The following is a 12,908-nucleotide window of genomic DNA, read 5'->3' as shown; positions in this document are numbered from 1 at the left end:
CCCCTCGGCTTATACACGAGTCATACAGTCATAAAAAATCGTTAAAAAATAATAAACTTATATACTAACCCTCTGGTGGCCCCGACCTGCAGCGCTGCTCCCCGATGTCCGCGTGGGTCCTCTTCTGGCTCCCGCGGCCGTCTTCTGTCTTCACTAACTTCGCGCCGGCGCCGCCATGTTTTTCCTCCAGACGGCACCTAGTATGACGTCAGCAGCGGCGCGTCATACTAGGCGCTGTCCAGGGGAGAACAATGGCGGCGCCCGGCACGAAGTTAGTGAAGAAAGAAGACGGGCGCCGAAGCCAGAAGAGGACCCGCGCGGACATCGGGGGAGCAGCGCTGCAGGTCGGGGCCACCGGAGGGTGAGTATATAAGTTTATTATTTTCTTTTAATGCTGTACTGGGGGCAGTGCTGTATACTACTGGGGGAAGGCTGTATACTACTGGGGGCTGCTGTATACTACTGGGGGCAGGCTGTATACTACTGGGGTCTGGCTGTATACATACTGGGGGGGGGTCTGTGATTAATGCATTTCCCCCCCTCGGCTTATACTCAAGTCAATAGGTTTTCCCAGTTTTTGATGGTAAAATTAGGGGTCTCGGCTTATACTCGGGTTGGCTTATACTCGAGTATATACGGTAAGTGAAGCCTCCTGTCTTTTACCTCATCGACCAGGCATTCCTGTCTATAAAATGGCTGCAGATGGAGGGTCATGTGATCTCTATCTATTATTTTTATTAATTATTCATGGAGCACAATTATTGCTGCTGTACAAACAATAAGAGATTCACATACATTATATTAAGACAAGAATAAATGCAAGTACAAATACAAAACTACAGAGATCGGGAACAAGTGAAGGAGGGCTATGCCCGTGAGGTCTCACAATCTATATGAGCCATTAAGGACAATCGTCCTGCCATGACGTTATGACAGTATTCATATTTTCTATATCATGCAGCCGGCCGCTCGCTTCCTCCTCCTCTCTCCTTGCACGTGGCTTTATGCTCGCCCGGGCCGTATATAATTGTCTGAATATACCCTAAGATTAGGGTGAGGTCAGGGAAATTGCTCATGAACAGATAAAGATCACATGACCCTTCACCTGGACCCTCCATGTCTGGCTGATGAGGTAAAAGATCGGAGGCTTTGTGTAAATTACCTAATTTTCTGCCACCAACACTTACACACATATTAAAAAAAACATGAGGTAAAGTGGTCAACCCTTAAATTATGTGTCTGTTTTTCTGACCTGATCGTAGATGAATTTGGTAAAGCTTCTATTAATGTTTTAGTGTGCATTGCCCTTTGTTCCCCTTTTTACTTTTTGGTACACTGAGCCATTCACTGCTATAGTCTGTCATAGCTGCAGGCAACACCACCACAACATGCAGGACTGGCAGGAGGCCTAGGAGCCACATTTGTTTACATAATGGGGCACATTTAAGAATTATTGTACCACATTTGTGTCACACGTGAACGCTTTGTGGCGCGGCTGCACTAACCATCATGTGACACAATTTTCCGCACTGAACAGGGCGTTCCGATGTTCAAATGTGTTGCATGCCCCATGTTAAAGGTGCACCAAAAAAAAAGTGGTGCACTCTGTCGGAGCAGTGCATAAAGCGCCAGATTCATGAAGAATGTGCACCTGAAATCATGAATTTGGCGCACCCTGCACCATACACAGGCAAACTGCAGCTAGTGCAATGTGCACTGTTCTTAGTAAATCTGCCCCAATGTTAATGAATATGCACATAGGTAAAATATGTGCCATAACAAACTGACAGAGAAGGCATGTTAAGTTATGGAGAATATATAACCCCTAGTATAATATAGAATAATAATAGAATCGTAATGGTTATACCATTCCATTAAAAGGTTAGCTTTTTATGGCTGTGATGAGAATAACCCTGCACTGTTTATACCCCAAAAAACATTAGACATAGTACGTTCTAAATAGTTTCAGACACAGAAGGGCTCCTTTTAACATAATGCAAAATTATCCTTTCATAATACAGAATCAGATTAATCCCAAAAGAGTACCAGCAATAGTATACAGCTGCTATAGTTATAATATGGCCTTGTACATTACCGTCCTCGAGGGTAAATATATGCCAGCCTAAGCATACCTCTTACAGTGTCCCACTACAACACACTCCACCAGCTACAGTGTGCCCTAAACATGTAGACGCATCTAAATTGATGTATAAAGGTGTTTTTTTTTTGTGTGAGCCCAACCCCTTCGGACAGCTTATTTCAGGTTTGCTATGTGAACCTTAATGGGGTAGACAGAGGGGTAACAAAGTCACAAATAGATGTGCAAATATATTCCAGTCCCGTAGTAGCACATAAAATACTTAAAGGGCGTGGCCTCTTTTACATAAATTGCTCATGTCTTTTTACTGCCTACTGTATAAACCCTGGATGTTCATCAAGTGATTCAGCAGTCCTGCTACTTACTTTGTACTGTGAGCAGACCCTTGGTGCTTCTTTTTTACATCTTTGCTGAATAGGAGGAACTGCAGCAGCAGAATTATGACTCATCATGTTCCCTCCACCGCCCCTCTCCCTGTCTCTGTCAGAATGGATGGACTATTTGAAGAGATTGACATCACATGGATGACCTGGAGCAGTGACAGAGATGGCTGCTGTGTGTGTGTGTATTTAGAGGGCAGGATGCTCCTTTCAAAAGAGGCAAAGACAAAGGTAAATATACATGCAGTGACATGTTTAATGGAGCAAGCACATCACGTGCCTAAGTGAAACCACATTTATTTAGCTGTCTAATCCACTACAGGCGGTTCCCTACTTAAGGACACCCGACTTACAGACAACCCATAGTTACAGACAGACCCCTCTGACCTCTGGTGAAGCTTTCTGAATGCTTCATTATAGTTCCAGATTGCAATAATCAGCTGTAAGGTGCCTGAAGTGAAGCTTTATTGATAATCCTTGGTCCCATTACAGCAAAAAATGTTTAAACTCCAACTGTCACTGGGGCCTAAAATATTTTTGTCTGGATCTACAATGATAAAATATACAGTTTCAACTTACATACAAATTCAATTTAAGAACAAACCTCCAGACTCTATCTTGTACGTAACCCGGGGACTGCCTGTATATAAATTTGACATACATTTAACTAGGTAAAGCTGGGACTCATTGCTAAATTGTGAATTGCACTTGTAAACACATTCGGTACCTCTCTGGATAAGGAACAATGGAGGAGATGTATCTGTCTGTCTACATCAGTATTCTGGAATAAATTACACCCAAAATGAAGTGTGTCATATCTATTGAAGGTTTTAGACCACTTTTAGACATTTAGTTTTCCAACTTTCACAAAAATATGGGCTTATCCTTAGTAAAATAGGGATAATGGTCTTAAAGAAAATAATAAGTGCGTGAAAAATGCTGGTCTGTGCACCAGAAAACACAGCAAAATAGGAGGTGTGAAGTAGAACTCGCCAGTCTTACACTGCCGCAGCAGAGAACTGTCTAGTTCTGCGCTGACACATTAATACATCTCCCCCAGGGACAGATAAAGACTGTCATGGGTCCTGGGCCGTATGAATATTATAGCCCCTACTAGTCTGGAAGTCACTTCCTACATATAATCGAATCAGCTTCTTTAGGGATGGAGGATGCGTCCTTCCTGCCTGATTTCAATCTGCAGTTTCAGGACCGTTGGAGGAAGGAGGATTGTATGAGGATTTTATGGGTGAAGATCTTTCTGAGTATATCATTTGGTGGGTGGCCATGGGTTCCCTGTAAGGCTTTGGCCGCGGGCTACCGCTCAAACCGACTGTATTATAATCCACTACTGTTTCCTTCAACCGTGTCTGGGTGCATCAGCCTTTTGTATATTTCAGCTAGATAATGCTTATATATTGATAGGTTGGAACAATGTTGTGTATATAGTTATGTCTTTGTGGGTAAGCATGTTGAGATGGCAGGACATCATAGTACTTATGTATTATACTTTTTGTTTAGAATATTTCTCACCTCTTCACTGGAGATCAAAATTAGAGAACACACAATTTTTCAAATGTCAAGGTCATAGGGCAGCATGATGGCTCTGTGGTTAGCACTACAGCCTTGCAGTGCTGGTGTCCTGGGTTTAATGCCTATCCAGGTCAACATCTGCAAAGAGTTTGTATGTTTTCTCCATGTTTGCATGAGTTTCCTCCGGTTTCCTTCTTTGCATTCATCACTCAATCAGCCAGCAATGGCCAGCCCAGAGTCCTGATCAAATCCCAATTATCCTTGGTGACAAAGGAATAAGAGTTGATCAAAATCTCACCAGAGCAGTGTGACAGACTAGTGATGTCCTGTGGTGGCTGAAAGCCAAGGCCTGTACACTTCCTACTGACTGATGACTGTTGTAACCTTAAGAACATTTACTTCCAATCTTTCTCGTCTACAGCTACAGCCAGTGCTTTTTTTCTAATTATGAAAACCATGGGGCACATTTACTAAGGGTCGGAACACCACATTTTCGTGGGGTTTCACGACTTTTTACCCTTTTTCCCTGAATTGCCCTGGATTTTTGGTGCATGCAAACGGATTGTGGCGCATCGGCACCAGCTTGCATGCGACACAAATTGGGGGGCATGGACGTCGGGAAACCTGACTAATTTGGAAAACCACGGAATTGTTTCACAAGATCAACACTCACATGCACCGGGAAGAAGAAGGTGAACTCCAGCAGACCTCAGCGGGGAAAGCGACACATGCAGGAAATCGGGCGCACGAGCTATGTGAATCACGGAAGATCCGAATCCTCGTCAGACAACGCACCACGGGATCGCAACGGGTAAATGTGCCCCCATGTTTTTCAAGTATTCTATGCGTTTTTTTAGAGGACCCATTGACTTCAAAGAAAATTCATGGTCTGCAAGTGAGAAAAAAATAGTGCACTCTGTGATTTTTCTTATGGTCCTCATGAAAAAAACAACAACATGTGAATAGTCACATAGACAACAAAGGGTTAGTATACTCTAAGCAAATATCCTGCATAGCATACAGCCGTGAAAAAACGCTAATTGTTTAAACTTCCACTCTTTGTTAAATGAATTAAAAAATAAAAAATCTGTAACAAGTTGCATACACATTGCTGCACACTTGGCAGCTTTGGTTGTGCTGGCAATTATAATTATTGAGTTGCATCCTTGCAGAAAAAAATGTAGTTAACACCCTTATTATACGTAATTGACCTGTCAAATACCTATATATCGTCTCAAACCTATTATGGATCTCCCACTCTCCTCCCTATTCAGAACAAGGTGTGTGACTTGGATGATGAAAATGCAAAGCAGTTACACCCATAGAAATACATCATATAAATAAAGACGAATCCTTTACTGTAATGCAATTCCACAAATTTCTAATAGGAGGACATTTAAACAGCAAAGCTCCATCATGATTTATAATACGTGCATGCGATGGAAGCTGCCAATCCTCTGCTTCTTGCTTGAGATTGCTATGATAGTTCTTTTCGGAGTATTTGTACGTTATGATTTTGAAGCTGATCCCCACTGGAGAGAATACAAGAAACTTAAAGGCATCACTTCAGACTTGGAAAATGAATACTACTACAGGTACTCAAGTAAGTACATTTATTTATTTATTTTACATCTGAGACCATGTTAATCCATGAAGTAAGGATCCCTGCAATCAATGTCGTCTGTTCTCAGCTCACATACTGTGGATACGCGGTCTATTTGTGTAGTGTGTATGTCATCTCTGTGTAATCCGTTGTCAAGCCATATGCCCGCAAAAATTAGTGTGTCATCCATATGTCATCGGTTTTTGCAGCTCTGCAAAAGAAACTGTAGGCTGGAAAATGATATCTGTAGCTTGTCCCAACCTCTTGAAGGGTCACATAAATTTGCCACCTTGCACCTGATCCGCAAATATAGACTGCATGCAGAATTCTGTCAGAGGACTTCGAGCCTCAAACAGGGGCAGGAATAGGACCAGCTCTGAGTTTTCTACAGTCTTCACATGTAACCTTGAAAAACATGTGACCATTAAAATTAATGGGCCAGAGTGTCATCAGATAAAAAAAAAACAGATAGCACCAGGACATTCTTGTGCTTTTAGTCTTTCATTGTTTGCATGTGGAAAAAAAACATATCAGAATCAAATACTTCATATTATGGATTGATCAAAAGTGATATGAAGCATCTAACTAGGGTCTACGATATATAAAACCGTACACTGACTGGTTTTCATGGACTTACCATGGTGCAGACAAAGGAAATCAGGGCATCATAGTAATGATGGAAGGAGTCTCTGCTTCCCCACAAAACAGCAACGCCAATGCAAATTCTGTAAAGGCTTTACCCATCAGTACACCAAAAAACTCAGTTTAGAAGTTTTTTTAAAATTAGGTAAACAAAAGCTCAAATGAATGCTTAGATTGTCCTGAGCCATTATTTATTCTACAAAAAATTAATAGTTGGTAGGTTTGACAAATAGACAAGTCCATCTAACCTCCCTGTACACAGTAGTGGATTATATTATAGGCAGTTTGGACGGTAGCCCAGGGCCCTAGCGTTCTAGGGGGCCAATGGTCAGCCAAACTACCCACCAAATTTATACTGAGAAGGACCTTCAGCCATGAAATCCTAATACATCTGTTCCTGCTCAAAAGGCACATGTACTCAAGAGCCATTTCAAGACCTTTGAAGGTCCTCCAACGGGTCAGAAGCTGCAGTTTAAATGCAGGCAGAAGGGACATATCCTTCATTCCTCAATAAGCTTAATTCTAGTTCCATATGTAGGAAGTGAATTACAAACTTGTAGGGGTTATAATATTCATACAACCCAGGGCCCATGACAGTCTAAAACCACCCCTGCCTGTACACCACCAGTGTGGATCCAGAGGGAGACAACATACTCCAATGCCAACTCCAACATCAAATCCTTCATATTAAGGAAAATATTAACAACTACATCCTGTCAGTTTATTGGAATGAAAGATGAGAAATTGATGAGAACATTTTCAGAAAAATCAGAATCTAGCACCATGTTACGTGCAGATGACTTCATTGTATCAGCAGGATTCAACTTTAAGCAGGTTTTAGCCTGTAAAAAAAGGCAATTATGTTTATGCAAAAAAAGTCAGTAATTGAATTTCTTCCCAAAGTAGTAGAGGAAGCATGGCCTTAGGATATCTTTATGATTCTTGACAATAATAGAATGCATGAATGAAGTAGGGAAATAGGACAGAAATAATAATAGCAGGTGTAAACTACAGGCTACACCTCGACATGGCAAAAATCCACCAATGCTTTCTGGCATAAAATATCTACCTACAAAACAGCCTCAGGCACTGGAGAATTTTGGAAAGCTGCTGATGTACTAAGGACTGACTGTGCAAGAGTTGGGATGCAGTATATATAATAAAAAAATTCAAGCTGGCTGCAAACCCAGGACCATCACATGGAGAGTGTATTGGCAAAAACCGGGTTGGTTTAAGACACGCTGCCCATAGTTAAGTCGATGAGACACAGATTTTATTAAGGAGAATATATTCATATAGGAAAAGGACTACGCGTTTCGGGTGTGGTCTACCCCACTCATCAGGTCCGTAAAAACACTAGGTAAAAACGATAAGATATATACATATACATACAAATGTTTGGTATAACATGAAATTTGATTACATAAATAAATAAATTAATAAATAGATGCATAAGTGAATAAATGTGTCGTGGTAGAGCTCATATGGAGTAGTGTGTCTAAAATATGTTGAAATGGAAGATTAGTTTATAGAAAAAAAGGGAAAAATTGGATTAATCAATATATATGTATGGGAATGAATGGAAAAATTACTTTTGATGTGTAAAGCAGTGGGTGGGTGAGAGTAAATGGGAATAGAGTTTTTACGGACCTGATGAAGGGGGTAGACCACCCCCGAAACGCGTAGTCCATTTCCTATACAAATAAATTCTCCTTAAAAGGAGAATTGACTTAACTATGGGCAGCGTGTCTTAAACCAACCCGGTTTTTGCCAATACACTCTCCATGTGATTTCCCAATCCGGCACAACCCAGTACTGGGAAGACCTACAATATCTGTTTTTACGCACAAGACACAAGGTGTCTCAAGGTGAGCAGATATCTCAACCCCAACACAATCCTCTTATTTTTCATATTGCACTAGGGGCGCTGCCCTTGTCTTTCCTTTTTCTCTTCAACCCAGGACCATGACTAGGCCTATCCAATGGATGAAAATAGAAAAAAAACATCAGCACTGCAAACATCATTTCTTTATTGCCATGTGTCCAGGCACATTCTGACTCCTAAGGACTGTAGCCTGTCCAGTCCTTAGGAGCCGGTACATGGCAATACAGGCACCTTGAGTTTTTCACTTTGAATTGTTTGGAGTGCTGCACTCCAGCACTCCAAGGATTTCAGTGATCAGTATCCATGGCAATGTTTTGGCTTGAGAACCTTTTGCTTGAGAAATGCTCCTGTACTTGTAAGCCCAAATGTTACTGTGGACACTGGGTGCACTTTATATGGAATTTGTTGCATGTAAAGTACAGAGCTTTGTACTGGCCCTGTATTTCTGTATGGAGCCCACTTATCGTGTTGTATTTCTATATGGAGACCAGTTCTGAAGCTGTTTTTCTGTCTGGGGTCATGTTTTGGTCCTTTCTTTATGTTCACACATTGTTCTGTTGCTGTATTTCTGTATGCAATCTGCTTAATGTGCTGTATTTCTGTATGTAACCCAGTTCTGGTGCTGTATTTCTGTTAGGATCCATGTGATGGTGCTGTATTTATGTGTGAAGCTCAGTTATGTTGATAAACATCTTTACTATGCTAGGTGTATTTATGTATTGAGCTTGATTGTGGTGCTGTATTTCTGCACTGAGCTTGGTTTTATCATATTTATGTACTGAGCTTTTATAGTAATTCAAAGGAGGTAAAATATTATAATTTGGGGGCCGTTGTATATGTTTTCATTAAAGAGGGGTTCCTTGTAAATTCTAAAATTGAGCTTTGAGAAGCACTTTATATACAAACTCTAATTGAGCTCTGAAATTCATGTATAATACTGTATTTTGGGGCATTTTATATATTTTAATGACTTCAGGGGAGAAGGAGGGCTTTTTTGACATTTGAATAACTGCCCTACAGCCATATCGAATGCTTGCAGCCATAGTCCACCTTACTGTTCAGTCCTAAGGATAATATACATGCAGTGCCAAAAGGGGGACCAAACTTGGTGGTTGTTTAGATTTTAAAATTGCCTTATGTAAGGGATGATAAAGGGACACCCTATAGTAATTGCTTTATATATTATTGTGCAATAAATACACTTTACCTATTTCAAAATACTAAAATGTGTGCATAGTTGTTGCACCTCAGTTCTGACCTTTTATATTTGCATATGAAAAGCACAATATTCCGTCAGGAGGGAGCGGTGCCAAGTACATAATTAGGCTTAGTATCGTATAGACGTGGAAGCGACCTTAGTGTCTTCACTAGAGTGCAGCAGACAGTAATAAAGATGTGAAGTAACACAAACTGTTGAGCAATGTGAGCAAATTAAAAAATGTAAATGGAATATGGTTCTCACAGGTTAAGATACATTGCTAGACCAAAATAATAATAATCCATAATGCTAGCTCCTGTATGAATATTGCCTAGTATTAAACCTACTAAGTTTCCACATTTAAAGAACACAACTTTTTTATTGCTCTATCTCTATATATATTTTGGAGTGATACCAAATTTGTAATATGACTTTTAGGTAGTGATGAGCAGGCCTGTTGAAATTTGCCCAAATTCGATTTTATGAAAGATATCCAATCACGGGCGTTATTGGCTGGGGGGAGGGAGAACCAGCAAAGTTTGGTACAAACCTGGAACTTTGCAGCTTTGATCCAATCAACACTACTGTTTGGTACATATGACATTAATGTCAGATGTCTTCATAGATGGGCATTTGTTGTTTTTCCCCCCCGACGATTTAGCATTTTGTGAAAAGTTTTTTTTTTTTGCTCGTGATTTCTTTTCAGAACAGTTTTTTACAATGTAATCGCTAGAGATGACAAAGGAACCCTCTCCCTCCGCTATTCATTCTGATGCTACTGATCCTAAAGAATAGGAGTTATCTTTAATCCAAATGTTAGTTTGGGGTATTGGCTATATGCTACTTCCTGTAGATTGTACCTGTACAATGATCTCTGACAATCCTATAACAAGAAGTTTTTATACACGTGTAAATACGATCGCATAAAACATGGTGGGTGACTTGAAAGTGTTGGCTTTAACAATCTAGTTCAAGCAATAATGAACTTAATTCTGATATACACATAAATTTCAGTGTGCTGTAATTATTTTTATATTTTGGTCCTATTTTTGACAAAATCATATATGGAGACTACAACATCTATGATCCACACAGATAAGTCTAAGGTAGAGATACAAATTTCTAAATATTCCATAGATTTCAATGTTTTTATCATACAAAAATGTTATTTTCAAACAAGTAGAGATGTCTTAGTTGTCTTTTGTTGTTCCCATCCAATCACTAATAAGCAAAGCCTTCAAGGACATGTACATCTTACACAACAAGTTTCTATTTGCATCCACCTTTCGTTGAAAACGTTTGATCAACATTCATTTATGGGTTCTAGAAGTATTAGTTGTTGATATATTAACATATTAACATTTGGGACTTCTTTCTCCTCATTTTTAATAGGTAATATGGAGTTTTTTTGCAATTCTGGGCAGTGTAGAGGACTAAATAAAGTACATTATAAGACCTTGTAAGTCAGGGTATACATCTAACCCTAATATATATATATCTTACAGTGTTGGTCATATTATTATATAGGGACATGATTGATTATTTAAAGAACTGGAAGAAACCATAGCTGGTTAATACCCCCCCCCCCCCTGGAAAATCTAGTGCACCACATAAAATATATTTTCTGCATTTAGTGAAATGCACTGGGAGCTTTTATTCCATTGCACATGAGTCGCCTCTCTGGCCAGAAGTGCCAATTACCAGAAGATTATTACAAGGTTGGGACATAGGAGCTGAAGCAAGTTTATTTTTTTTCCCCTACCCTCGCCCACAGGAACTGTTTCAGGATTCCTGAAAACGAACTTCAGAAACCATCCACTAATTATATTCTTGATGCTAAATTAAATGAGAAAATTTAAAAATTTTTAAATTTATCTAGTTTACTTTGATAATTCTAGTTTCTTACATTCAGGCTTTTTTTATCTGCATCTCATCTGTTGGTAATGCTACAGAATTGTGAAAATCAGTGATATTTGTCTTGTCTGGTTGCAAAACACCCCCTTTTTCTTTAATTGTCAAGGTTAGTATAAATTTCTAGACACTACTAGAATGTTTTGAGCATCAAAGACTATCTCACATCTAACAATGTAGATAGTCTTTTTTCAATTTTCCTGATATCACCAGTACTTTGGGGTATTCCAGGAATAGGAACTCCTGATACTAAAACTTGAAATGCTATAAATAAACGAATACAACAAAATTCAATGTCATTAATCACAATATGGAGTTTAAATAGTTTGCTTTAATGATTCACAAAATGTTATGGGCTTTCTAAAGTTTTCTTCAAGACGGCTGATACAGGATACTACGACTCCCATGAGCCCTCAGTTCTCAGTAACAGCTTATTCTCTGCTCCTAGTGATGATCGAACAGATTGTCCTGCCCTGTTACCATAAACTCCCATCACTGCACATTGCCCCTCTTAGATTGCATCTCACCACAACACTGGCCATACTGGGTGTATCACACACTTTACTGGCATATCATGCACCAGTGCATGAAACATCCACCCCTATATCAATGATACCTGTCACGTGCTGATTGCCTCTATGTATCCAGTCCCCTCACACACTCTCCTCCCTTTAAATATTCTGTGTGGCATTTGGCATAGCTGCTTTCTTTCACAAAAAGCGCCACATCTGAGTACAGTTTGTGCAACTCGGCGCGTGATTTAACTTTCAAATTGTGTCACAAGACAATGCACTTGCACCAGGAAGAAGTAGATGGGGAACGATGTTGGATCTGAGCGGGGAAGCGTCACATGCAGGATATCGGGCGCACAATCTTAGTGAATCGCGGCAGAGTGCATGATCGTCAGAACAATGCACTTTCTGTGGACTCCATCAGACGGGTAAATAAATGTGCCCCAGTAGCTTGAAGAGACCATCGCTATTAGGTAAAACTCCTTTACAAGGACAAGCAACCATCTACAACAAAACTGCATAGAACAGGCCACCTTTTCCCATTTCTATATAATCCAGCTGCCGTGCACTGTCTGCTCTGACATCCTCTACCATGGCCAGCAGATTTATTAAGCTAAAACAATTAAATCCTTCAAACCATAGAATCAGAGAAAACAAAAGACCAAACCTGTAAAACGGGTTAAAGGGTTTTATATCATGGCCTCCTGGAGATTGGATCACAACTATTGGGAAACTGCCATATGGAAAACAAAATGTAATTTAGAGGCAGCATGTTATAGACGAGGAGAAACTGAGCACATTGGGGCAGATTTACTTACCCGGTCCATTCGCGATCCAGTGGTGCGTTCTCTGCACTGGATTCGGGTCCGGCCGGGATTTATTAAGGTAGTTCCTCCGACGTCCACCAGGTGGCGCTGCTGTGCTGAAAAGCATCTGAACACGCAGGAATTCACCGAGGCCGGCTGAGTGAAGGTAAGCGCGAGTCCAGCGGCACATTTTCCGTTTTTAAATGCAGCGGTTTTTCCGAATCCGTCGGGTTTTCGTTCGGCCACGTCCTCCAATTTCCGTCACGCGCATGCCGGTGCCGATGCGCCACAATCCGATCGCGTGCGCCAAAATCCCTGGGCAATTCAGGGGAAATCGGCGCAA

General features: G+C 40.4%; 1 protein-coding gene across 4 annotated transcripts in view; it reads left to right on the top strand.

Moving 5' to 3' along the window:
• Positions 1-12,908, top strand: part of RHCG (Rh family C glycoprotein) — a 105,549-nt gene that overhangs the window by 63,058 nt on the left and 29,583 nt on the right. The window contains exon 1 of one of the 4 annotated variants that reach the window (XM_072148494.1): positions 5,368-5,611. The exons of 2 other annotated variants lie outside the window; for them this stretch is intronic. In XM_072148494.1, coding sequence (XP_072004595.1) covers positions 5,425-5,611 — 187 coding nt within the window. In that variant the 5' untranslated portion in view covers positions 5,368-5,424. Of the gene's footprint in view, positions 1-5,367; positions 5,612-12,908 lie in introns of those variants that run through there. One more of the 4 variants, XM_072148496.1, reaches the window with a different exon arrangement.

Source organism: Engystomops pustulosus, chromosome 4 (genome assembly GCF_040894005.1).
Source record: "Engystomops pustulosus chromosome 4, aEngPut4.maternal, whole genome shotgun sequence".
Lineage (NCBI taxonomy): Eukaryota > Metazoa > Chordata > Amphibia > Anura > Leptodactylidae > Engystomops > Engystomops pustulosus.
The sequence above is the reverse complement of the archived record's forward strand: the minus strand, read 5'-3'. Positions and strand labels throughout refer to the sequence as shown.